A 26,355-nucleotide genomic window follows, 5' to 3' on the forward strand; every position below is an offset into this window, starting at 1 on the left:
TTACTATGAAGGTCACTGCTACACCAACAAATCTATTTGTCATGTCAGTGATGACGCTATGGAACAATACGTCCGAAAGGTTATCTTGAACGATACATCTCTCTTGCCAGCCTCGGGAGAAAATGAGACAGGAGAAAATGCCAAGAAAAGGCTAACAGGATTCATCAGCGGGGTCAAAGGAAACATCGGCGATGAGATCCTTCCTCAGATCATTGCATATCAATGTAACTCCTTTCGTGTTAGAGGTAAGGTCGAATTGTCGAAATCTGAAATAACACAGTTAGGAAAAGTCCTAGACCTTGATGTGGATCAAGCAGCATTTGAAGATCTCCAAACTATTGACTTCACCTTAAATGTGGCTTCCCCAGGAAATGTGTGCTTTCAGGACCCTAAGAACGCCTCTATAGCTCAAGATAGAGAGGAAACTGTGGAAAAAGTGACAGACCAAGATCAAAATTGTGAACCCTGTGTTTATCAATACAAAACAACTACCATTGTTTATGATAGTGAAAAATGGTTGCACGGAGGAAGTTGTAAATGACTGTGTTGATGCTGGCACTAATAAAAATAATTTTAAAGATACTCAAAAGCCCAAGGAAACTGGCAGTGTCAGGGAAACTGTTACTGAGGACCACGGAATGCCAGATGAGCCAGGAGAAGACCTTCTAAATCAAGCAGCAGGTGTGAAAGACTCTGGAAAAATTCAAATATTTATTCAAAAAGTCGTGATGGCAAAAATGAGTTCGAAATAGATATGTTCTTCGATTTGGCTGCCGAACCCTTATTATTGGATACACTCAAAAAAAAAACAAAAAAAAACAAATTGACTAGCTGCTTTCAAATCAACACTCAGCACTGCAAAGCAGCTAACTCTGAGTTAAAACTCACAAAATCTCAAATAGCCTTAATAACAGAGCCATACGCCAGTAACGGTGTAACAAAAAGCATCGCTCTAAGAAGGTATACTATCCATTGCAAACATGGGTCAAAACCAAGTGCAAGCATTCAAACTGCATATCATTTACATGCATGGTTTGTTCCAGAATTCTCTATTTACAGATGGGCATCGCTCTCATATGAGAGTTAACAAGCCATGCAAGAGGAGGATGAAGATCAACGTATTCTTAAATTTATGAAATGTACAAAAAATTAAACAAATTCTTTATCATAAGTATAAAATTAAGTAGGACTTAAAATCAATGTCTGTTGTAGTAGGATATATACCCTAATGGCATCTCATCTGTGGAATAAGCAGTAATAAGTATTCCAATAACCGATTCCGATGAATCGGTACACCCCTAGTGATTACTTATATAAGCCTGCAATTAAAAATATTACGGAATAAATATTGGTTAAGTTCCGATTATTTGAATTTTACTGTATTGAAATGACTGGATTCAAAATCAAGTAAATACCCGATTAAAATTAAATTTTACAATTATTTTCCAAATATCTAGTCTAGCATACATTATTTTAAATGATTGATGATGAATAAAATGTTTTTAATATCCTAACGATACCAAAATTAACAAAGGAATAATAATAAAAATTGTACTTTGAAAAATCATTTCTTCGATTTTAGGGGTTTTGTTAATTACAAAGTCCCCATACAACACACTTTTTTTTGTACCCAAAAGCCGGGATAAGCGAGGAACCCCTGTACTACCCTTTTTATTATGTATTATCCTCAGAGGTGTGAAAAAGTCATTATACTGGAAATCCAAGTCGTATCTCAATTCTTTGCATACATTAATTTTAATCAAGTCCGGCTCGAGGAGTCCTTGGATTTATGTTGACCTCATTTCAAGTACATCATTAGACTTGTGTAATATATTACATCTTGGGTATGTAAAATAAAAGAAACTGAAAAATGACATAGAATCCCTGAGAATTGGAAGAATGTTAGAGAGAAAAGCAGCCTTCCTGACATGACCTTTAATTATGTTCACTCTGAGCACCTATAAGGGCAAGGACATCAAAAGATCAAAATGTACTGACACAACAAATCAAAGACTTACGACGTGACTTGGAGTCGATAGCTAAGACTTGTGACTCGACTTGGACTCAATATCTAATCATTTTTAAAACTCAAGAAAAGCCTTAACATAATGTGTTGGTCCAATAGTCCAATTATAATTATAGACTTGAAATGACATCAAAATAAGTCTGAGGAATCAAACTGGATTCGGTAAAAATATTCAAGGGCTTGGACATGTTAAAAAACCTGTAAGAGGACTTTTCCCAGCTTTGCTTGTTTGCTATCAGAATTAAATAATAGTTTACTCAAAGCTAAAGTACTCGAGTTTGAACTTCGAAAAAAAACATTCTGCCTTTCACACAAAAACCTTATTTAGATCTCTGAAACTAAGATTTGTGTACGGAGTACTTTTTATCAGTGACTCACATATTTGCTTGGATATAGATCTAACCTTGTTTTCATTAAATGAAGTCTATCAATAGTCATTCATTTATAAGCTCTCAAATACATAACGTAGGACATCCGAATGTACAAATGTTTGCTCATATAATTAAGCCCCCACTCATAAAGTATAGATAATTGTGATTATATGAAAACTCATATTTATTAAGCTAATATATACTTACTTATATATTCATAATGTACAGAAATATACCTACAAGGAAAATAGTATTTTAATATACGATATTATCTTGCTAATCTGTAACTTTATGTATAATTTAATTAAGAATTGTACAAAAGTTGGGGAAGGGCGGGGGGATGACGTAGTTAGCTATATAGGCAGGATTAGTTTTAAGGATGGGACATAGGGGCACTTTAATATTATATAAGTCCTTATTTATTCGGTCCGGTACAGTACAGTCTTAGGATCGGTCCTATCGATCCTTAGGACTGTCAGTCTTTGGGACCAGTCCTAAAGACTGTCAGTCACTGGGGCCGGTCCTTATGACTGTCAGTCCTTGGGAATGGTCCTTAACTGTCGGCCCTTGGAATTCTTCATCAAAATATCGATGGTTTATTGATCCGAATAAGATATATGAAATATGTATTAAGATTATTCCTCATATCTTGCAAAAAATATTATATTTTTCATTAAAGTACGAACATATTATATAGCTACTTAGAGTATAATTCCTTTTATTATATAACGGAATAATTAAAAGGAGGATTGACGTCACGAGAGATAGATTTTACTTTATTTAAGGACCGACAAGTGGGACTGGATAGGACCGGACTGGACCGTGGTACTAAATAAGGACCGACACAACTCTGGGGCACTTGTACTAGACCCAACTCTTGACTGAAAAGGATAGGAAGAGGGATTACATGTTCCTTGTATAGAATATCCTTGATTTATCATATGCGTCATGTCATGTACAGTGATGTAAATCCATTGAATTTTTAAACTGGCTCGTTTTTTTGTATTTTTATATTGGTAATCTCTAGAATGGCTTTTCTTATCCTGAGCAGTTGTCATAATTATTTAATTCCTGTGGTGTGAACATCCTTTCATAAATAGATTAAATTATATCCAAAACCTGATTGAACGTTCGTGCGTGCTCATAAAAGACGGAACATAACCCTACGGATTTGTTGCAGAGTTTTAATTTTAAGTCCTCTTGGACTCAGATTAGAATTGGGGATCGACATCGGAGTAATTCTAGGAAATGTCCTTTTTCTTTTCCTTCATCCCTTATCACAGCTGATTGTAGCTGATCTAAAGAAACGTCATCAGCACTATTTTTCATAATTTATAATATCAAGGATTTGAACAACGCCACAGAGCCATTTTTCACGGTAGTCTTTTCTCAAAGTCAACTGATTATTTTTATCGAAAATAGAAGGAATTAAATATGCATAATAAATGAAAAATATCAAACTTATAGAATGTAAAAATATATATATGCTAAATAAAAACAAATCAACCAAAGGATTAAGGAATAATAAATATATGGTGGTATTTTTAAGAGTTTAATTTACATTTTTTGTAGTCCAAAATTATAAATTGGTAAAATAGGTTGTCATATTTGGCATAAATGAACAGTAAAAATATATTTGATAATAATATGATTGACACTTTATATCAAAAAATGAGATTTTAGTAATAAAAATGAAGAGAAACATAAATGTAAATGCGCGTAATACGCGGTACCAAATTAATATATATATTCATTGGCAACATGTTTGGAATTCAAATACTCAGAATATGAGGCAAGTTAGAGAAAAACTGTCAAAATATTGTTGCAAAATTATTGTTTTATCTATAATACTTAATAAAATAAAAATTATGTAACTCGATTCAAATTGTAATTTTAATTAAACAACACCAAAATTGCCTTTTTTTTCGAAATTTTACAGATTTTCAAATCAAAATGCGTCAATGAATGACCTTTTTTTTTTAACGATTAATGGATATTTTCTTGTTTAGATGAATAAAATGTAAAATTAAAAATATCCAGCGATACCGAAATTCTTTCTTTTGTCATTTTGGTACAACCTAATACCCTTCTTAGACTGTTAATGTTAGAATACCGCTGTTATACTCTATGACATCAAAATTTGTCAGCCTCACAGTTGGTTTGGTACATCAAATTGAAAATTCTAGCAAGTTCAATTACATGACGGTCTAATCTTGTATTCTATTAACTTTGCTATATCCTTATTTTCGTACACATTCTTAAAATACAACCGAAGTAAGGGAGAATGTTTAGTTCAGAGGCAGAAGTTAACACCTCGAACACCTATTATGTAATGAGAAAAAAAAGCAACTTCAATACGTGTTTTTGTCCTTTCAAATTACTTGACATAGTTTTTTTTTAGTATAAAAGGACATCTTTAGACTCATCAATCCTCACTATTGTCTACATGTGCCTTGGAATTTGGGTCAAGTTGACATTAAAATATAAAATTTAAATTACATCTAAATAAAAATTAGTTATAGTATGAAATCGGTGCTAAAAGTTCCAAATGGTTTTGAACTCTTCAAAAAACAATTCACATTTCTATATTCCTTGCACAACATGAGCAATATGTCAAAAAGGAAATTCCATGCCAAATGGTCCCACTATTTTTTCTACTGTCAATGTGTCTTTAGATTGTCAGATAATATGTAAAATTGAATTGCGTCGTTCATACTACGTATTATAATCGTAATAAACAGATATAAGTTTTCTGGGATATAAGTCCAATTTATGTCATTTTCTTTATAGCAAAAAGAAACAACCTTCAAATATATGAGTTTTATATATACATTAGAGATAATTGAATGAAGATGAAACCAATTTGATACATAATTAGACAACTTACTACAAATGGCATGCTACATCATGAAACTTTGATTCATAATGTTTAATTTCTATGGACTTTTTTAATTAAAACTAAAAAGGCAGTATTTTCCCTAGATTAAATGACAAACTTTTGGATTAAAATTCACATCGTGTACACGAATTGATGTTTACCTCTCATTAAATGTATTTATTTATTTCAACAATCATAATATATTACATTAATGCAAAGAACATAATTATATTAGGTGCATGGAGTTGCCTTGATTTCAGGCATCCATGTATGATTAAAGTTGTTTACGTCTTTGATGAGGATCTTTGTAACAACAGATCAATAAACACAGACAAAGGATTAAACGGAGACAAGAGTTATTATCTAACCTTCTACATATTAATAGTAGAACGAGTCAATAGTTTAGGATGGTTGTCAAACTTCTTTAAATCTATCAGCCTTTCCTACAAATAAAAAAAGGAAATAGAAAAGGTAGGAAATCATTTGATAGTTGTCCAATTGTGACATTCTTTCCGAGTCAAAACGTCTCAAAAGGGTTTTATATATATTCAATTTCAAGTAAATGTAAATATAAGCAGAAATAACTTGTTGAACAGAAGTTTTACAACTGAAGTAGAAGCTTACTATTCTATATGCTATCACTCAATCAATCATTTAAAGATAAAACAGCCTACATAGCGTCTTGTATCATTGTTTTTATTGCAAGGAATGACAGTAAAGCTCAAGTGTAGCATCGTACTCCACTAATTTGTCTATTTGCTACACTTGTAGGCAAGATATGTACAAGAAACAATTATAATAATAAAAATGTAATAGCATTTTATAACTTTTTTAGCCCAAGCTACTGATTGGGACATATATCTACCATTAGGAGAGAATGTTTTTATAATCTATTCACAAATTTGTACAATTATATTCAATTTCAATAAGAAGTGAAATATATTTTTTATTTTTTTATTTTCTACGCATATTAATCTTAAAAATATATTAAATTCTTTTTTCAATTTGAGAGAAACTAATTTTGTCGTTATAGGGTTAAAAACCCAGAATAAATCAATATTCTTAACCTGGGTTTGATCGAACCTCAGGGGTTCAGATATACACTCTCAGGGTTTTGGCAATCCCTTGCATCCACTGACGCAACTATAGAACCGGAGTACCTGCTTTCAGTTCGATTGTGACAGAACAGCGTTACATCGCCCCAAGGGGGATACCGACATGAAAAAACAATGGACGTGGACCGGCCGTGAGATTCAAAAAATCTATTCTCCGAGTAAGATTACAAATATTTAGTTGCTAAGTAAAAATGTGTTACACAAAATAAATACAGACCAAACATGTCGTTTGTGACGTTACACTCCGTTTGTCCATCATTGGCTGGAGGTAATCCAGCAACATTGCTACGCTTTGATATATGTGTTGCAGGGAACTTGCTGCGCTGAGTAGTCAACTTGTGGTTGTAGTGATTGTACGTCATTTGTTATTTTCTTTTAATCTTTCAATCCCTTCTAAACAAACAAAAAAAAAGGAAAGTGGTCGGACAAATTATGTACAATATGGTTTCACGTTGTTTTTTTTAAACGTGATAGGAGTCAAAGTCCTGAATCAATTATTTGCAATGCCAAGTTGAGCAATTCTAGTCTTCCAGTACCGGCAAAACTGAAGGAACACTTTCTAAAGCTGCATGAAGATGATAAATACAAGAACAAAACAGTTGTTTAATTCAAGGTGAAGAAAGCCAGGTTTGATGAAAAGGCTACGCTGCCTGATCTTGTCTTTGAACCCATCGACAAACCATTCCTCACAGCATCTTACAAAGTTGCCTACCTCATGCACTTCTGAATTTGTGTCTAAAATACAGAACACATTGATTTGCAGCAAATATTCTTTGACCTATGTTTTTGGTTGAAATTTATGTTTTGTTGGTTTTGTTTTACTAACACAGGGGCTTTTGGTTTCAACTGATGTATTGTCTTTTTGTACATTAACAAAATATAAACATATGTTCTGAAGACATATTTTTCCAATCACGAAGGGATTTGATGAATACACCGATGAATATTGGAGGATTGAGTACCTCCAATAAGGTTATGAACCACTGTTCTAGAGCATGGTCGTAAAATACATTTAACAAGGGTTTGTTTGTGATGAAAGATTCATTTCCGTTGTATATAATTGAGTTTGAATAGGATTGTTCGCTATACTAGTGCTACAGTTGTACGGGGTATTGATGCATTATATTTATTTCGACCAGTGGCGATAGTCAAAGCCTATAACGGTGGACTTATAGTTAATATTTATAAAATATAAAAATGATCATTGATAGTAAAAGTTAGTAAGTTAAATGATCATTTTTCAAGGTAAGAATATGTTATTTTAAAAATAACATAAAAGTGCAAAAAAAAAAAAATCTGAACATGTCAGTAACATATATATATATATATGTACAAGATTCCACGCAAATGTAACTTCTGTAACATTTCTAACACTGGTTATTTTGTACTTTTCACAAAAATCCAAATGGTCTTTTTTTTATCCCAATAAGTGTAACTAAGGTATGTATTTTCATTTTTTTTTTTTTTTTTTTTTGGAATACAATCAATGCCTTATCAATGTCAAGCTTAGTTTCTAAATTTCTAAACTTCTATGCTTTTTCAGGTAAGTGTGGCTAACATCAAGTAATTTTTAATTCATGATTTATATATGTGACATACGAGGGTGGTCTGATATGTTTCCCACCTAAAAAAGATTCAAAAAATTTTTATATAGTATCTTTGTCACTATACATACTTCTCCAAGAAAAGGTTCCATCTTTATAACCCGTCCAAATAGTACTCGGCATTTTTCTATATAAGATAGTTGTTCACAAGATACTTTTTGTTTTTAGCTCAATTACTACGAGTTGGATTGACATGGACGGGTCAAATTTTAACACTCTACATATCAGTTATTGTTTTAATCTATTTAAAGATTCAAAAACAAGTATTTCATGAGAGCTCGATAATCAATTTTGACAAAAACACTCATATCAACTGAACCAAACGACTATTACGTCACAACTACGTATCCATAATGGCTTATACTTTGGTGAGTAACTCTCAAGAGATGATAGGTAGATGTGGTTAGGTTTTATTTACAAGTGCTGCCAGCTTCAAGTTGAGGTCTGAGACTTTTCAGACCACCCTTGTATGTCAAACATAAAAAATATAAACTAAAAATCGCTGGAGGTTAGCCACACTTACCTAACAAAAGCATAGAGGTGTAGAATTCCAGAGACTAACCGATCTTCATATGATAAAAGCTATGCTTGAAAATGTATATATTTGGTTTTTGGAGTTAGATGGTGTATTGAACAGAGAGTCTTTAGTATCCAGGATGAGGAACATTTTGTATTTTTGTTTAAAAGTCTGAGGAGTTTAATAACATTCTAATGACACGTCTTTGGTACAGAGTCATGATGCCAAGTCTTTTGATTTTGCAAGAATAGTTACTGTTATATTCCAATGAAGGAAATAACAGTACAAACCTATCATGTACTTCTTGAATGGACTTAATCAAATAGTCTTGGAATGGATTCATATCTCAGATCCGTACATTAAGATAGGGAAAGCATAAAGTTTGTAGAGTTTCACCATGAACCAAGGACTACGTGTTTCGAAACTTATTTTAATGACTCCTATTTTTCGATTGGTTTTCCTTATAATGTGTACAAAAGTGTAAATACTAATTAAACCTCAGATCACAAGATATGTAAATCCATAAGTCTAAGTAATCATTTAATACCTTAAGACTTCTATTGACGAGCTCTTTTATGCTGAAAGGAAGCAGGACACCCTTACTAAGATTTATAGGGATTCTTCAAGTAACACTCAATTTAAAAAATTGAGTGTAAACATCAACGATAGAGTTTAGATAGAGCAGAGGATCTTCGTATCATCTGTGTATAAAAAGTATCCACTATATCATTAATGTAAACGTACTTGGGTGTGGGTCCAAGTACACTGCCTTGCGGAACAGACGTCACAAAGTTCAGATATAGAGATCAAAAGAGCTACTAAACTAAACCGTTACATGTGTTCCCATAATTTCATTTTTTAAATGACCCGCCAATGACGTAATTCTTTACCCCTACCCCAAATAATATTGTTCTTTATAAAAAAGTAAGATTTATTAATTTATTTTATATGTCGATAAAGTTATCAAATTTTAGGCCAAACAAAAAACCTGCGGAAGCCCCTGTTAATACATGTTTTGTTTTATATTTTTAGTCGAATAAGTATTTAAAAGTACCGAAATACTAATAATTCTGAAATGTTACAAAAATATTGCTATCATGACAACACTTGTTTTGACCACTCTGGTTGTAGTAGTAGTTCTGGGTTGGCACGTTTGGGTCAAGTTGGTAATACGTAATATGTTTAATTATAATATATCTCATTAAACAGTGACTTGACTCGGACTAAAAGTGAAAAGACTCGCAATTCGATTTGAACTCTGATCTTTATTAATGGTTCTTGTGTACTGTTATGAAATTTTATTTTAAAATATTTCATGACTTTATCAAGAAACAAAAAAGGGATTTGACTTCCATCTATCTAATTACGTCTTAATTTTTTTTTCTCTTTCTAATAAATGGAAAATAAATGTCGTCGAGGTTCTTCCTGCATCTTTTATCCTTCGTATCCTTGGGTGTCCTTTTTTCAACAAGAAAATAAAAAAGATTGGATTAGTTGAACATGATTGTCAACAGAGAGAGGGATCACCATAGCAATGCTTGGATTTCCCTCAATGCAGTAGTCTTTGGCGTTCATTGACATTATAGTGTACAAACTACGTCTTTTAAATATTATATATATTTTTTTATTTTTCCATATAAAAAATTTGATTAGTAAAATAATAATATTTCTTGAGCGAACGAAAAAAATCATTAAATCTTTCACGTAAAGTTGACTTTATAAATAGATAAATTACAATAATAATATGTAGATCCCAACCCATAAACAACAACATGGTTTAGTGAATGAATGCCTTAAATACATAACGGTGAATCAGACATAAAACATCAAACATGGGTATAATTCATTTATGGGGTTTTTTTTGTATTATAAAAAAAAACTTGATATATTATTATAACCTATTAAGAACTCATATTCAAATGTATGTACAGTAGTTCCAAGAACAACCTGTTGCGTTAATTAGTGATAGACTGGATGGAATAATACGATTGGAAACTCACGTCATTTCTAACTGCACAATACCTCTATAAGGTGGGGATTTTAAAGCCGGAAAATTAAAGGATAATGTATATTACAAATATTTTCCCAAAATTAATTCAGCAATTTACAAATCTTTTGTTCTTACATGACAAGGTCAATAGATAAGTCAATCACTAAACCAACCACTTCCAGCTTCATACACAGGCTCTAACCTGAATGTGGCAGAAGCCTTGATGATAAACTCTTTATCCATGTTGGTCATTGCCTCGTGAAAAGAAGTAAATAAAGGAGTTAACAGTGTTAGGTGTACATTTATTGCACTCCCTCTCTCTACACCAAACTAGTGGTAGTCCAAGGGGTACAGATTCGGTGAGCTAGTAAGCCACATGCCATTTCCCCAATTCTGATTTTGGGAATTCTGGAGTGCGTTCTATGCTCTCAGATCGATTATGAGTCTTCCTTGTGGATTTCCCCGGCTAGTATTTTGTCACGGTCTAGTCCAGTCCCACTTGTCGGTCCTTAAAGAAGGTAAATCTATCTCTCGTGACGTCACGTAGTGTGTTTTTCCTTTCTTGAATTATTCCGTTACTTATATAACGATGTAAAAATATAATAATTTATTCGTATTATTTTGCATAATGCTGAAAATATGAGTAATTTTTGCATGATATGTGCAATAATCTTACACGTAGTGACCTTGATTGTATTACGCAACCTTTACTCCAAATAGAAACCAAAAAAAAGCCAAAAATCATTTGGTAATTTGCCTAATAACTTAATCATGCCAACCGTTATTTATCTCTAAATTTCTCCAAAACTATCTTTGTCAAATTATTAATCCACAATTTTTAATATGAATTACATATATATATCCCCGTTACGCTAAGGAGTTGTACTGAGGCTCGGTTCGGTACGTTTTTTTCCCTTGGTGCGGTACGTATATATATAGTCACATATTTTATAACTTTTTTTTTCTCTAATTGTTTATTTGGTTTATATATTAAACTTGAGCAATTCTGTTCGTTATTATTTTTTACAACCCGATTTTTTTCAGTACCGATTTTGCAAAATAAATATCTTTAGCACCTTAAATATTAATATAATACTAACGAATCTGAGTCCCAGTGTGCCCAAGTTAACTACACAATACTTTGTGACTACCAGTCTATCTGTATCAAGCAAAATATTTTTTTCGAGAGCTGGCCATATTGTGACTGCTAATCGGTCTTGGTTATGTGTAAAAAAAATGATAAATTCAAATAATAGTATTAAATAAACCGTGTATATTTTATATCAACCTTTATTTTTTAGGGTAGTTAAGTATAAATTAGAAATAACTTATTTGTACAGAAAATAAAGAATAAAATACCCAAAAATAAACATAAAAAAACTACATTAATTATATTCAAATACAACATTTTACTATTATACAGTACCGAACTGCGTACCGTAAAGCAGGAATTCTCAATCTTTTTTTTGTGATTGTATTTTGGAGGAGTGGAGATTTGGTTTTTGGAATGTTTATGAAAAAAAGTACAAAAATTATAATTTTTGGGAAAAAATTTTAAAGAAAAACTTTTGAAATTATAAATTTTTTTTTAATTTCAAAAATCCACAGCTATTTAAAAAAAATTAGATTTTTTTTGGAAAAAAATTTAAAAAATCCATATCCATTTGAAAAAATTTAGTTTCTTTGAAAAAAAATCAAAATTCAAAGTTGTTTATAAAAACATAATTTTTTTTTTAATTTCATAAATTGAATTTTTTGGAAAAAAAAATTAAAAATCCATAGCTATTCACAAAAAATTACCCTAAATTTCAAATATTTAATTTTCTATTTAAAAAAATCCTTAATTTGGGGGTCTACTGCCCCTCCAGCCCATCCCCTGTAGGCACCCCTGAGTTATGTACTACTTATAAAATATTCTTTCAAAATCTCAAGTACCCTTTGGAGTTCCTCCAAGTACAAATTATTTTATCTAATACTGTATTATAATATTAATTAGTAAAGAATATACATTTGTATATGATAGCCAAAATGTATATTTTGAAATAATTAAATCCCTCCCCATGCTTCCCATGCTTTACTCTTCTTATATAGACCATCTTACAATAATAAAGTTTTAGCTGAGACCCCATTTATACAAAACATGTGTATTATGTATATGTAGACTGAAAGCAATCCTCAATTTTCAATCTTCCTGGGCCCCCTTCCTAGCCTGCCCTCGCTTGGAAAACTATTGTCTTAAGCAACCTAAGTTTTCGGGGTTCATACTGGAACTTGGTGCACCACACACTCTGCATAAAAGGTAACTGTGTCCCTGGTTGTATCCAATATCAGTTCCTGTGCACAAATTTTCTAGCCACTACACATGTTTTAAGTGCCTGTTACCAAACTGAGCCTGTCTAAAAAAAACGGAGACCGATAAAGCACAACCGAGACCGAAACCGATGAAATGAAAGAACCAAAATCAGACCGATAGAACCACTGAACCTTGCCTGAATCTGATGAGGGCACTTTCAATAACATAGATCTTACACGGCGTTACCTCTCTCATACAAAAAATCCCTTTGAATTATGTTGTTAGTTATCGATTCTCTCCTCTGGGATGATATGTCGAGGCTATTTTATGCTCAGTTTAAAAAGGGCAGGAAAAGAGTTTCTTGTTGATCCCTTGTCGTCTATATAATGGGAATGCCTAAGAGATAAATGGCAGTTGATATGAATCACTTATTTGGTTTCTCTACCAAATGATTTCAGGCATTAATTATGTTTCTTTTTAGAGGAAAGGTTTTGTGATACAATAAAGGTAACGACGTTCTCAGGGTTGTCAAAGTATTGAGGTCTTACCTTGTTCCCGATTTATAATCCCCACCCTATATTTGGTGCCCAAATGATATATCTTTTACACCTTTTGCAGTCTCACTTTAAAAAAAAAAAGATGTAACGATTGACTTTTTGAGAATGTTCAAAAATGATGCGATGATGATGAGCAGAGCCCGGGCTTCCAAAGCCGTTCCCACATTATTCCTCCTTCTTTACCATGTATGTACTGGGTACTACCACTACTAGGCCTATGTTGTACCTATTATGACTGTAATAGGCGGGACTTTGACGTACTTCTTCTATTTATTATTTTTGTCCATAGAATATAGTGTTGTGTAGTGTTATTATGAATGTAGATTTTATGTCTAATATTTTAATTCACTCTTGTGAACTGACCGAAGATGCCGTTAAGAAAACAGTTTCCATCTTCTTTTGCAGTTCCCCCTTTCCTTCTTTCCCTAGTTCTTGGACTACTCTTTCAGCATTTCCCAATTGTGAAACCCGAGTCTGAGTGCTCTTCCATCAAATCCGTCTCTGATTTCGTGTATTTGAATCGAATCTGTGAGGACTGCTTCAACTTGTTTAAAGAGTGGGATATTTATCATCTTTGCAGGTAATTATGCCTTATGTGTCCCCTGAGAGAGTCATCTCCTTGTCGGGAGATAAGTTTTCCATGAATGCTTCATTATAAGATAAGAAAAAACATGTTCTACTTTTTACATTTTGCAAAGAAATGACAAATTTATTCCTTTCAACTTAAAAATTAATGGAGGGATTTTGTTAAAATAAATTATACTAACTTCGTTATTTTTGTCTTAATTTTATATACAGGATATAGAGAGATTATGCAGTTGTAAATGTGTTAACTTTCAAGTTAGTTAGTCTAACCCATCTTCCTTCTGTATTATTATATAAACACTCACAAATAAAATAATTTTTAAATTTGTAAATAATTCCCTCCTTCAAATATTAAAAGGTTGAGGAGTGACTAAAAAAATCCCTCCTAAATTGTTCCGTGCAATACTCAATCCACCAACTTAAATTTATAAGAAGCTCTACGTAGATAAATATGTATATTACTTATCAGATTATGTTCCTTAACTCATTTTAGCATATTTCAAGGTTTAAAAAAAGGAAAATGTCAGTATGAAAAAAAGAACATATATCTTATTCATTTCCAAATGATTCTTTCTGATAAATTCATTCCTTTTCTAGATCAAAATGTTTTGGAAGTGAATATTTTGAATCCTGCATGGACTTTTTGCTCATTCATCATAATGAAAAGATGTTGGCTGTGGAAATATTGGAGGACATTCATCAATATATATAAAGTTTTGGGGAAAAAATATTTTATTTATTAACAAAATATTTATTTATTTATTTATATAATATTTATTTATTTATTTATATAATATTTATTCAAAAATTCTTCAAATATATCATATATAGTATGATGTGATCTTTATTACTTTCCTTAAGCTTTTATTTAAAAGATAGGGGGAAAGGCTCAAAATTATTAGGTATTAATTAGTCAATCACACCAAAAACTTCCCAACTAATCTCTATTTAATTAAAGGGTTATTCAAAGCTTAAGAATAAATAATTTTGTATCGATAAATCAACGCTCACAAGACTTGTACTTTTCCTCCAAAAGATTTGGAAAAAAGGTCCCAAAATCGTTTAGTCAATTCTTCCGAACTAAATATTTAAACCAAGTAGCGAAACGCGACCGTTAGCCTGAGGAGATACAATGGTATAGTGTTTTAACCTCTTTTTAGCAAGATTTCGCTTTTCATATGACGTCACTCTGTCATTTTTCTTACTACTGACGTAGGCTGGGATGTAATAAAGAGAGTGATTTATGAAGAACGCCTACCTCACACTCTCAAATTACTGTGGGGAAAGAAGAAATTATTTATTCATTGATTTTTCCATTTTTTCATGCCCCATCAAAGAGAAGAGGCCAGATTTTTCAATTATACATTTATAGTTGATTGATTGTTATTATAATAATAAATGTATGAGTTAAGTACAATGGCCAATTATTGTCAGAGGTGGAACTTGGACTCCATATTTTAATATAAAATATATATTTTTACATTAATTATAAATAAAAAAATAACGCAGAATAAATATTCTTTGAAATAGAATAAACAAATATTGGGCTAACAAAATTCAATATTATAAAATCTTCTGTTATTAAGCTAAATCCGTCTTCCGAACTTCGAATGAAATCTTCTAAAAAGTGAAATATATATTAGACAACATAATAACTCCTTATTATATCTCCAAATAATCATTTCTAAGCAGTACTTCTAGCGAACAAAAAAAGTTTCTGTGCACCAATTGATCAGCTATTGATCACGTGAATTTTAAATCTATAAAACATATTGAGTTAAAGATATGAAATTTCAATTGTGAGTTTCGCAATCAATGTGATTTGACACTCCAAATTTTATTCTTATCGGATGAAAAAATGGGTAAATTTTTGATGAAAGTACTCATATATTTTTCAGTAATAACTTTTACCATTAGAACCTCTTAACTGGAATACAAAAAAGTTCTTGGATTTCGACAATCTACAACAGGGGTGTAGATTTCAAGAGGTAGAACCATACCCATTCCTTCATGATTTTACCATAGAGAAGAGCATGGACATGGTATAGGGGATCACCCCCCCCAGGGGGGTCACTAAAATTCCTTACGCTCATAATCAGTATTCATTACGTCATAAATGTGTTTGTTTATTAATGACGTACATAAACAAATTTGCTAAAATGTTTAAAAAACTATTCTCATCATCTCAAAAAATTGTTTTGTTCCTAATTTTTATTCTGGTTATGAAACTGAATCAACGAATCTCTCTATATACCTCATTCTTTCTCTCAGAACAAATACTACAAGTTCCTAGCAAAGAGTTATTCTTAGACAATGCACCTTATAAATATTCAAGAGTTTGTCAACTCGAATTTCAGCATGGCGACTTCGGTTGACAAACAAAGGGAATTTCCAAAATGTTAAATACATACAGAAGAACAAACTACAGAAAAGTTATTTGCCACCTTTTGCTATTCATAGGTTTCTCTACCTTGTAAATCGATATCCACCCAGAAATGGAAATGTCAAAGAACCACTTCCAAAGCAACTACGTCTCCAAGATATCATATGAAAATGAAGCTATCAGTTAAGATTAGCCAGCTTTCATTCATAAGAACTGTACTATTGATTTCAAATTTGCAAATTCTGATAAGACAACCTCTTGTCTTTAAAAGTTGTTCCCTCTACTAGTCAAATGAAAATCATTTCATGACTTAACTATTCAACCAAATTAATACACTCCAATTTACATTACCGTTTATATGGTTGTGTAAATAGACTTGTATATAACCTCATAGTGAATAGGAGAGTAAATGAATTATGGAAGAAGAATCATCGCACCTTTATTGAAGATATTATAAATATGATTTAATGGGTTATATTAAAATTCACTTAAAATCTACCCCATACAAAAATACTTATTTTTAGTATATGTATTTCTATCCTATTTTATGAGTTTTATGTTATACTAGCTTTAGCCTCCTAAGATCAAATATGAATTGGACAAATTTTAGAAGAAATAGCTTAAATTGTAAAAAAAAAAACACCCATAATATGCGGGGGAAAAAAATTTAAATAACTTATTTATTTCAAGACTATACAAACTTTAGGAAGAATAGATTTAAGAGTTTTAAGGAAGCACCTGGAGGATGAGAACATCCCATATGTCTCACTTGGTTTTTATATGACTATTCTTTCTCTATATCGAACACTCCCTTCTCAGCAGTCATTTCACACAGGACTATATAAGGATTCTATATCAGATCTGTAACGCCTGTTACAGTCTCGATTAAATGATCATGGACCTTTATTTTAAACAGTATTTCCACAATTATCCATCCATTAATGAAAATGAGAGGTATGATCCTTGAGCATCAAGTTAAAAGTATATCAAATCTGAAAATATCAACGTGATTAAAATAAACCGTTAAACCAGAACTACGGAGTAACAGAGTTTAATCTCTTCCCTTTTATAGTTATACTCAAAACGTATTTTTACTCAACGAGGTTTCGTGGCGATTCACATTCTTAGTTACTAAAGAAAAAGTAAAGATAAAATAATAAAATATCCGCACGTAGGGATAAGCGTAGGGATTTTTTCCCTTCAATAATAAAATTTATTCCCACATGTGGCAACACTGTCATCCCCCCCCCCTCCAAGCTTCAAAAGAAGAAAATGGAATACTTTTGTATTGATTAAATATATCCATATTACTTTTATTTGGACAATCGATTGCTTCTTAATTAAATCTTTACATATAAAATCAAATAATATCACTTTTTTTTGTCCTGGAGAAAGTTTTGTCTGTTGGTTATTTTGTCTTGTAGGGTTTGTCCTAGTACCGTTATATCATATAACACTCTTCCTTTTGAGTAAAAGTTAAGAGACCTACTACTCCTCTGCATTCTACAGTCTACACTTTTGATAATAACATAGGCTAACACTCCTTTTATAGAAATGAATTCAAGACAAGAAAGAAATTTATCTGTCAGTGAAGAATCCAAAACTGATTTCATTTTTTCTCTCAGTCATCTGAATTCTAAAAAATCTGGGATTATAGTCATTCGGGATTATTATTGTTCAGAGTCATTTTTTACCCTTAAAACAATCCCCAAATTAAAAGTAGGATTAATAAAATGTATGTAAACTTGTTTTTTATGATTAAAAAGTGTTTTTATTGATTCTGTATCTTGCTCTGAACTGGATATATTTTCCTTTTTAGGCTGAAAATGTTAAAAAAAGACATTTTTCTTTAGAACCTTATAACATATTCATAAATATAGTGATGAGGAATATATCCTTTATTATACAAAAATATTGTCAGTATAATTTAAAAAAAGATCTATTTAAAAATATGCATTTCCAAGGAATTTTGGACCATTTTATTGTGATCCCATTTTTTATGGGGGTGTACAAGCAAATAGTCAGAATTATCATTATATTTTTTTAAATTTCAATGCCAATTTCATGACATCATCCCTTGTAGAAGGAAGATCGAGACAATCGATATAAGATACTTCTAGCTTGATCATCCAGCGATCGTTCAATCCCTAAAAAAATTGTTCACTTTGACCTTTATTGGATAAATGCTCACTTTATACTTATTTGTGTGAAAATTACTCATTTTTATAAATTGGTATGAAATAAATAAAGTAAATTTGGGTTCAATTAATATTACACAACATGATTCTTTGATAATATTTTTCGAGGGAAAACCCACCAGACAAACCTCTCCTTCCCCAGGCTCTCTTTTTGGAGGTAAAAATATGTATATGATTCAATCAGTCCTATGATTACATGATCGGATATGTGAGGGAGACAGATTCCGACAACAATCAAATAGAGAAAGGATCAATTTAGCACAAAATTGACTGTTGAATAATCCACCTTTGATTTTTACAACCAATGCAAAATACTTTTGCACTAAATTGTGAATTTATGATCTTTCATTTATGCATTTATGCAAAAGAAGTATGGACGTATAATCCGTACTGGCGATGATGAGATACCTCCACCTAACAAGACTCCTGAAAATCACACAAACTTCAAATTTGCTCCAATTACTAACGTGAGCATTGAACGTTCTTTTAGTATGTTTTAAAATACCAACACTGATCGAAGGAAAAAAATTAAGAGAAGAAAATATTTCTAAACTCTTGATTTGTCCATATAATTTAGCAAAATTATGATAAGGATAAAACATCACTAATTACTTTGAATTGTCTTTATACAACTGTATTTTTCTTTAAATACAAATTGCTCAATTTTGAGTTTTTATTTGCTCATATTTCAAAGTTTAAATATTATTTTTTAGCTCATTTTGGTCAAAAAACCTTTAATAATCCTAAGTCTAGTCATGAGGTATGAGTAAATGAATAAACGAGATAGAAATTACAATGTGTATCCATTTATTATAGTAATATAAATGTCAACTTGTATTGATGTATTTTAAAGCTTTTAAAATGTTGGGGAAATTAAATGCTGTTCAAAATCCAAGAATTAATTAAAGTCATTTACAGTTATAACACATGGGCCGAAAAGTTCAGGGCTTAACAAAGTATTCACTTTTAATTTTTGTTCAAAATTGTTTTTTTTATATTATTATTATTTTTTTCATAATTATTATTTTTATAAATTACTTTATTTTTTATTCGCTTTATAGAGCAGAGTCTCCGTAACACTTTTCAAGGCACTTTTTTTTTGCTTCGTTTAAAAAGGTTTGTTTTTTTTAATCAAAAAATAGTGTATAATTAAAACACAATTTTATTTTTTTTTGATCCATTATTTTGGAAATAACAAAAATAGCGAAACTTACCAAAATAACTCTTAAACTGAAGTACACATTCTCATGAAACTTTTAACTTTTGTCTTTTTCCAGGTTGGTACTAACTGAGAATGAGATTAATTTAAAGAAAAATAGCGTCATCTACGAGTGAAACCCCGGGCTGTTCATCCCTATATTTATGTAGGCTGTGTGAATAATTTGATTAACTAAGGATTGTAATTATCATATAAATTTAAAGTTCTAAATTGTTTTTCTGAATTATTATTTCAAATTCTTCAATTAGTTAAATGTTAGTTATGTTAGTAAGGGTGGGGGATTAGGGAAGAGCCGGGATTATGACTGTACAAAAAGGAATAAAAGGGGTAAATGTCCTTGGGAGTAGTTGTCCAGGGAGTAGATATCCTAAAATCCTTATTTTCTTTATCGTTGACCCTACGCAAAAACATGGTACCTGGACAAAAACTTCAACTAAGATATTTAATTTTCGATATTCAAGTGACCACATATTTAATTGAAGCGGGGAGATTTAAATTTCACTATCATAAATAACATCATCTATTCCAGGGATGTCCAATCCGTGGCCAGTGGGCCACATTGCAGACTGCTTAATGTTTAAGTGTAGCCCATTACTCATTCTCACTTCAAGTTGTATTTTTTAGCAAAATTGTCTTAATATCATATATTGTACTGACAAAAATTTAAACATACTTCAAAAAAAAAATCAATTAAAAAAAAAATTGACCGCTCCATGCGAAAAAAATTTTAATAAGGAAAGAGAAAAACAAATTTAAGAACTCATTTTCCTAAGAAAATGGCAATCGATGAAACATTGTAGTGGACAACATTTTTAATTTTTTTCAAAAATTTAATAGAAAAATTAGATTATGGCCTTTCCTTATTTTTGGTCTTAATTTGAAATAAAATTTATTTGTATTGTTTAATGAAGCCATTTTTCATGAAATTTAATTAGATAGGTTCTGTGTCCCATTAAAATATTTCAAGTGGTAACGTGGTCCATTATATTAAAAGGTTGGGCATCCCTGATCTAGTCAATAGATTGTTAGCTTTTTAATAATGTATGCTTGTTTCAGTTACCAAATGTATGTATCAGATAGTACATTTTTCCAAGGAAAAAAATCTTAAACTCAGAGCTAAACTCTACTATCTGGTTTCGATTTTATAATAAAGTTTACATACATAGTTTTTATATTCTCACCACTGAAATATGGACAAATATTGACATTTGGCAACCAAAAAAAATGGGAGAATCAGAATTTTTACCCATGGTTACCCCGAAAAAGTTTTTAATTTTTTTTTTTAGTTTTGCACTGACTCAACGATTTATCAACCATTCCTTAAAACAAGAGAAAGGAAAAAGAGACAAAATTATATATATGGTAGTAAAGCTCATCCCTGTCATATTTTCTTTAATACCTTTAACACCATGAGTATCATATCTAATAGTTGAGTTTTTGAATCCTCATGTAATCATTTGACAAATTTCAGGCTAGAAACTTCATGGATACAATCATAAAACTAGTCCACCAGCTATTTTTTCCCTTATATTAAAATGTTCTTTTATTAATTGTTTTTACTTCAAGAAACATGAAAGTCACCTTTATAATCCAAAATTTCTACTTTTTTTAGCCAACAAATGTTTTTTAAATTCCTCATTTTTGATCACAATGATACAAATCATAGTTTGTTGTACATATATTCAAGACATACAACTTCATAAAAAAAAAGAGCACTTTAAAAAAATTTATAGTAAAATTTATTCTAGATTTGTTGTTTGAAAAATATATAACTTTTCTTCCAAAAAGCAATAAAATAAGTTTTACAACTAAAAAAAGCTTAATATTGTTTATAATTTGTTTTACACAGTTTTAAAAATCATATAAGATATTTGAAATCAACCATTATTCATACAACCGAACTTGGGTGTTATTTCTTACAAAAATTGTGTAAAATTTGATTATTAACATAACTTATTTCATTATTGTGGAGAACTATTTGATTAGGTAATTACTTATTGGCAATATTATAAAGGTCTTAAATGCATTGCTTTTAATCAGAGTAAATATGCATCAACAATTTAAACAAATTGAACCAATTAAGAAATCGGATGGCATCAATTAGCTGGCATCTTTATCAGTCGAGTTATTTGCGTTAAAATAATTTTGCAAATTTCAAATTGTTAAAATGAAGTGAAAAAAAAATTTTTTTTTTATTAATTAGAAATTGAAGCAATTGCTTAACTGATTTTCATAAATTGCACCAATAAAAATTCAAGAGTTAAATTGTAAATACTCTAATTTTGTAAATATTAAATAACCATTTTTTTAATTTTTATTTTCGACAGCAAACACACGTTCCTCATTACTATAAGGTATGATAGCGAGTGACTAAAAATATTTGCGAAAACGACACTTTAGAACCTTGTTTCTATGTATAATGAAACTAAGCCCACCCTGCCACTACTTCTATAGGGTGATTATAAAAAAGGAAGTTTTTCTACCGCACCCTGTATATGAAATGGTGTTCCTGGTAGGACACACAAGCAGAAGTTTTGAATAATAAAGGTCATTTATATGTTTCTCGAGTTGTAAATTTATTTTTTCATGAATGTAATCGCATTAGCATCAATAATGACTTTCGGGCGGGGGAGGCCTGGCACCCACTGCGAATGTATTCCTGTCCTATGGCGTCCCAATGCTAGCTGATAGTGGCTTTGAGGGCATCGGTGTTTAGATGACAGACGTTGCAGTCCTTCACTGTTTGTATCAGGACCGTAGGGGGCTTAAAGTGTAAAAAAAGAGTTCGAAAATCTCATTCAATATATTCTTGCAGCAGACGAGATGGGTTTATTCCATTAAGGGTGTCCAATGTAACCTCGCCAACCTTACAATGTTCTTTCCAACAGTGTTCAAATAGGTATTTTTCGAAAAGTTAATAACATGGTTTTGGAGGTGTTTTACGGAGAAAATCAATCTTTTTCTAAAAATAACACTTGTAACCTCAGTTATTTTGAATAAAAATAATGGTTCAAATTATAACCAACCACTTCAAAAAATTTGAAAATCAAAAATCTTTGATTTTGACCAATTATCGAAAATTAAAAACGTTTTCTTTTCTTATGAATAGAAAAGGATTCTTATTTCAAAAAGTGGGCGTTACAGGCTTAATAAAATTTCATAGCCTAGCAAGAAATTTCATAATTACAGTTCGGCCTATCTATGATTTAAACACCAATAAATGTTCAAAAAAATTAACAGAACGACCATTTGTAAAAACAAGAAAGTTTTGAAGGTAATATTGTGAAGATAGGTGCATAAGTAGACAGCTTAACAGCTGACCCAAAAAGCATACGGCATTTTAAAGTTAATTTTGGAATACGTTATTATATTTCCAATTCAATTTAAATAAAGCTGTTAATTTTCCTATAGATGGGTTTAGTTATGTGTTTCTCGCGTCGCATAAGTGTGATTGGCTTATGCTAGATTACACAATAAAGATAAAATTTTAGACTAAAAAAAAATTATAATACACTTTTGAGATTGTTGACTTAGTATTGCATGAGCGCACGTCAAGGATGGATACGAGTAAATAGAAAACACGCCTTATTTTACAATTTTTCTTCGATAATGGCGAAAACGCAAGCCAGGTGGTTGAAAATATGAATAGCGTTTATGGTGTTGATACAAAAACAGCCAATTAATTGCATTTTTTTTTTTTTTTTTTTTTTTCGATTAATTTTCGGTAATTTTGATGTCAAGGATAGACCACGCTCTGGAAGGCCAATTAACGAAAATGTGGATAAAATAATGTAAATCGCCGAGTTCGACTGTTATGTAAGCACTGTTTTGATTGCCCAGGAGATGAACATTTATCCATAAAAGATAATTGATTTATTTCTACTACACCTTGTATAAACAGCTCATAACTTTTTAGTTACAAAAAAGTTCTTTCTTCTCAATCAACAAGTGTGCTATCTTTCTCTTTCATTTTTCTCTGCGCTTAACTGAAGGGGGGAGGGGGGATTACTTGGTTTTTTTTTTCTTAACATCATCGTACTTGTAAAGTTTAAATTATCATTGCTAGATATCATTGAGACTTTAGCTATCAGCATTTCAACATCCTTCAAAATAGTGACTTAGTGCTTATAAAAAATCTTTGACAAATTTCGAAATATCTATCCCTGGTAAGTTGTTAGCGAATGGCATCTATATTCGAAGATCGTTAATGGAGTAGACAATGTTATTTGAAATGATTTGAGATTGGAATAGTATTTAAGGGACTCAATCAACCATTGGTTTGTTCATTAAATACTACAACCAAAAGTATATAAAAAGTATTTGAGAAAAATTGTATACTAGTAACGGACTAATTTATGGTTAAGTTAATATTACTTTAGAGGCTTTTGATAATAATTAATAGAAATATAATTTTCATTATCTTTCGGGAGAAAAAATGATTTAACCGCAGGGCATAACATTATATGAATGAGTAATATTTTAGAATCAAATATGTACTGCCATGGTTGAAGATATTGTTTTAATAATACAGTCATAATCTCTTTCATAACTAATTAAAAATGTATTTGTATATATAAATATTATATAATTAAATCAAGAAAAGAAACGAATGATTAATTATTATTATTATTAAGTAAGAAATGAATGACAGTTCTAAAAAAATCATTTCAGAAATGAAAGGCGTTCAACTTCAAATCGATAGCTCCAATCTTATCCTCAAGGTCCTTTTCAGTCTTTTGATTATACAATCCATTTTCGAGTTTGCAAATGGAGTCTCTGTTACAAGGAGAGCAACCTTTGAAGGGGATGGCTGTAAAGCAGCATTAGATTTAAAGACTTTTTCCACACTGAATCAAATTTGTGATGACTGTTTTGAACTCTACAAGGCTCCAGAGATCTACTCTCTTTGCAGGTGAGAATGGTTTTAATATAATTTTAATTTTGGGGGGAATAGTTGGCTATTTTTATTTTAAAAATTTGCATACTTTTTTTTTCATAAAATAAATATAGGCTATAATTAATCCTGTAATCCGTTATACTCTATATAATTTATTTTTATGGTTTACGAATTATTAATTTTTAAATAATAATCACTTTGTTTGTAATTATTGATTCGTTAGTCCATTAAAGATATTGTCAAAGAATCAAACTTTTACTGAATTAAGGGTGATCCAATATTAATTATGGGATTAATATGCGTCCAATATGGGTAAAAAAAAAGTAAATATTGGATTTAATCCGACTCCATGTAAAATATCTAATTATATATATTAGAATATCAGAATAATCTTTCAAATGGGACTTCAAAATCAACGTAGACTCAAAAGTAAAGACTCCAGACTTGAATTTGACTTATGAAAAACTCTTGCTATCCATAAGGAATTGACATTTTTGAATTGATAGTAAATTTATGAATAATTAATTCATTAAAGTTAGAGATTTAATTAATATGATCTGCTGCTTGGAACAATGGCGACCGGGCTCAACATTATCAAAGAGGTCCATGAGTAAATATTTTTTTAAACACGTATTCAATTAATCTCCCTTAATTTATTTTTGTCTGTTATAAATTGATTTTTTATTAATTGAATTTTGTTCTTTTTTTTATGAGAACTATTTATAATAATTTTTTAAGGTTGATTTTTTGATTAATTCTTAAATAAGAGAAAAAAGTTTGAATAGATTATGTAGCTCCTTGAAATAGCTGTCACAGAGGGAGCCATTATTTACTTGGTGCTCGTGTAGCTGACTTTTAGAAGAATAAAAAGTTCTGATATATTAAGAAGTCTTAGATATATTAAATATTTTATCATTATGTTACAGGAGTGATTGCTTTGGATCCAAATACTTTTTCGGGTGTATGGAGAATCTGTTGGTGAAGGAAGATATGAAGGGACAAGTTGCAAGATATTTGGATGGAATCCATACTAATTACTATAATCTCATCAATTAAAAAGTTACTTTTATAAAATTACAAAATATTATAAAATATGAATATAATTCCCACTACATTCATTATTCAAAGAATCATGTCTGCTTACCTGCGACCATAATATACATATATTAAATTTATTTCCTCGGCTTTTAAAATATGAATCATCTTATTTATCTACGAATTTTGTCACTGTATTCAGGGCCGGTTTTATTGTGTGTGGAGCAAAGTTAAATTTTTTTTTTTTTTGTTCCCTTTTAAGATTTGATTTACTTAATAATTATAAATAAAAATGAAAGGAGGTTTTTTTATAATGTTCATTAAATAACATTTTTTTAGATCAAACAAATGATTTTTTATCATTTTTAAAATCAACTTTATTTCCGATTTTTATGGCCTTTTTAACCAATTTTTTGTTTAGCAAATACATATTTTTTAATAACACTTTTATTTAACGCATAGACTATGTCAAGAGCGGTGCTCTGTGGCACTTACCCCAGTAAAACCGGCCCTCCCTGTATGATTGAAGAAATGGATCGGCTACTGTATATTCATAATTAATTTACATTCTTCTTATGTCAAGCCAAAAATAATAAACTTTGTAATTTCAGTTCCTTATTCAGTAGTTACTTTGATGTTTTGATATTGGAGCATATTTTACACACACTAAAACAAATGCTTTATACT

The 26,355-nt window shown here is 30.7% G+C and overlaps 1 protein-coding gene across 1 annotated transcript; it reads left to right on the plus strand.

Annotated features, from left to right (window-relative positions):
* Positions 1-24,409: 24,409 nt before the first annotated feature.
* LOC121115397 (crustacean hyperglycemic hormone) lies at positions 24,410-25,689 on the plus strand. Its single transcript, XM_040709614.2, has 2 exons — positions 24,410-24,648; positions 25,560-25,689. Exons 1-2 carry the CDS (start codon positions 24,410-24,412, stop codon positions 25,687-25,689), a joined length of 369 nt encoding a protein of 122 aa, XP_040565548.1.
* The last annotated feature ends 666 nt before the right edge of the window (positions 25,690-26,355 follow it).

Source organism: Lepeophtheirus salmonis, chromosome 3 (assembly GCF_016086655.4).
Source record: "Lepeophtheirus salmonis chromosome 3, UVic_Lsal_1.4, whole genome shotgun sequence".
In the NCBI taxonomy this organism is placed as follows: Eukaryota; Metazoa; Arthropoda; class Copepoda; order Siphonostomatoida; family Caligidae; genus Lepeophtheirus; species Lepeophtheirus salmonis.

What these genes read in the sequence shown, in the direction of transcription:
- LOC121115397 (XM_040709614.2), top strand. Translation starts at nt 24,410, where the DNA reads ATGAAAGGCGTTCAACTTCAAATCGATAGCTCCAATCTTATCCTCAAG. An exon ending in GAGATCTACTCTCTTTGCAG is followed by an intron (nt 24,649 to 25,559) that starts GTGAGAATGGTT and finishes ATTATGTTACAG; the next exon opens with GAGTGATTGCTTTGGATCCA.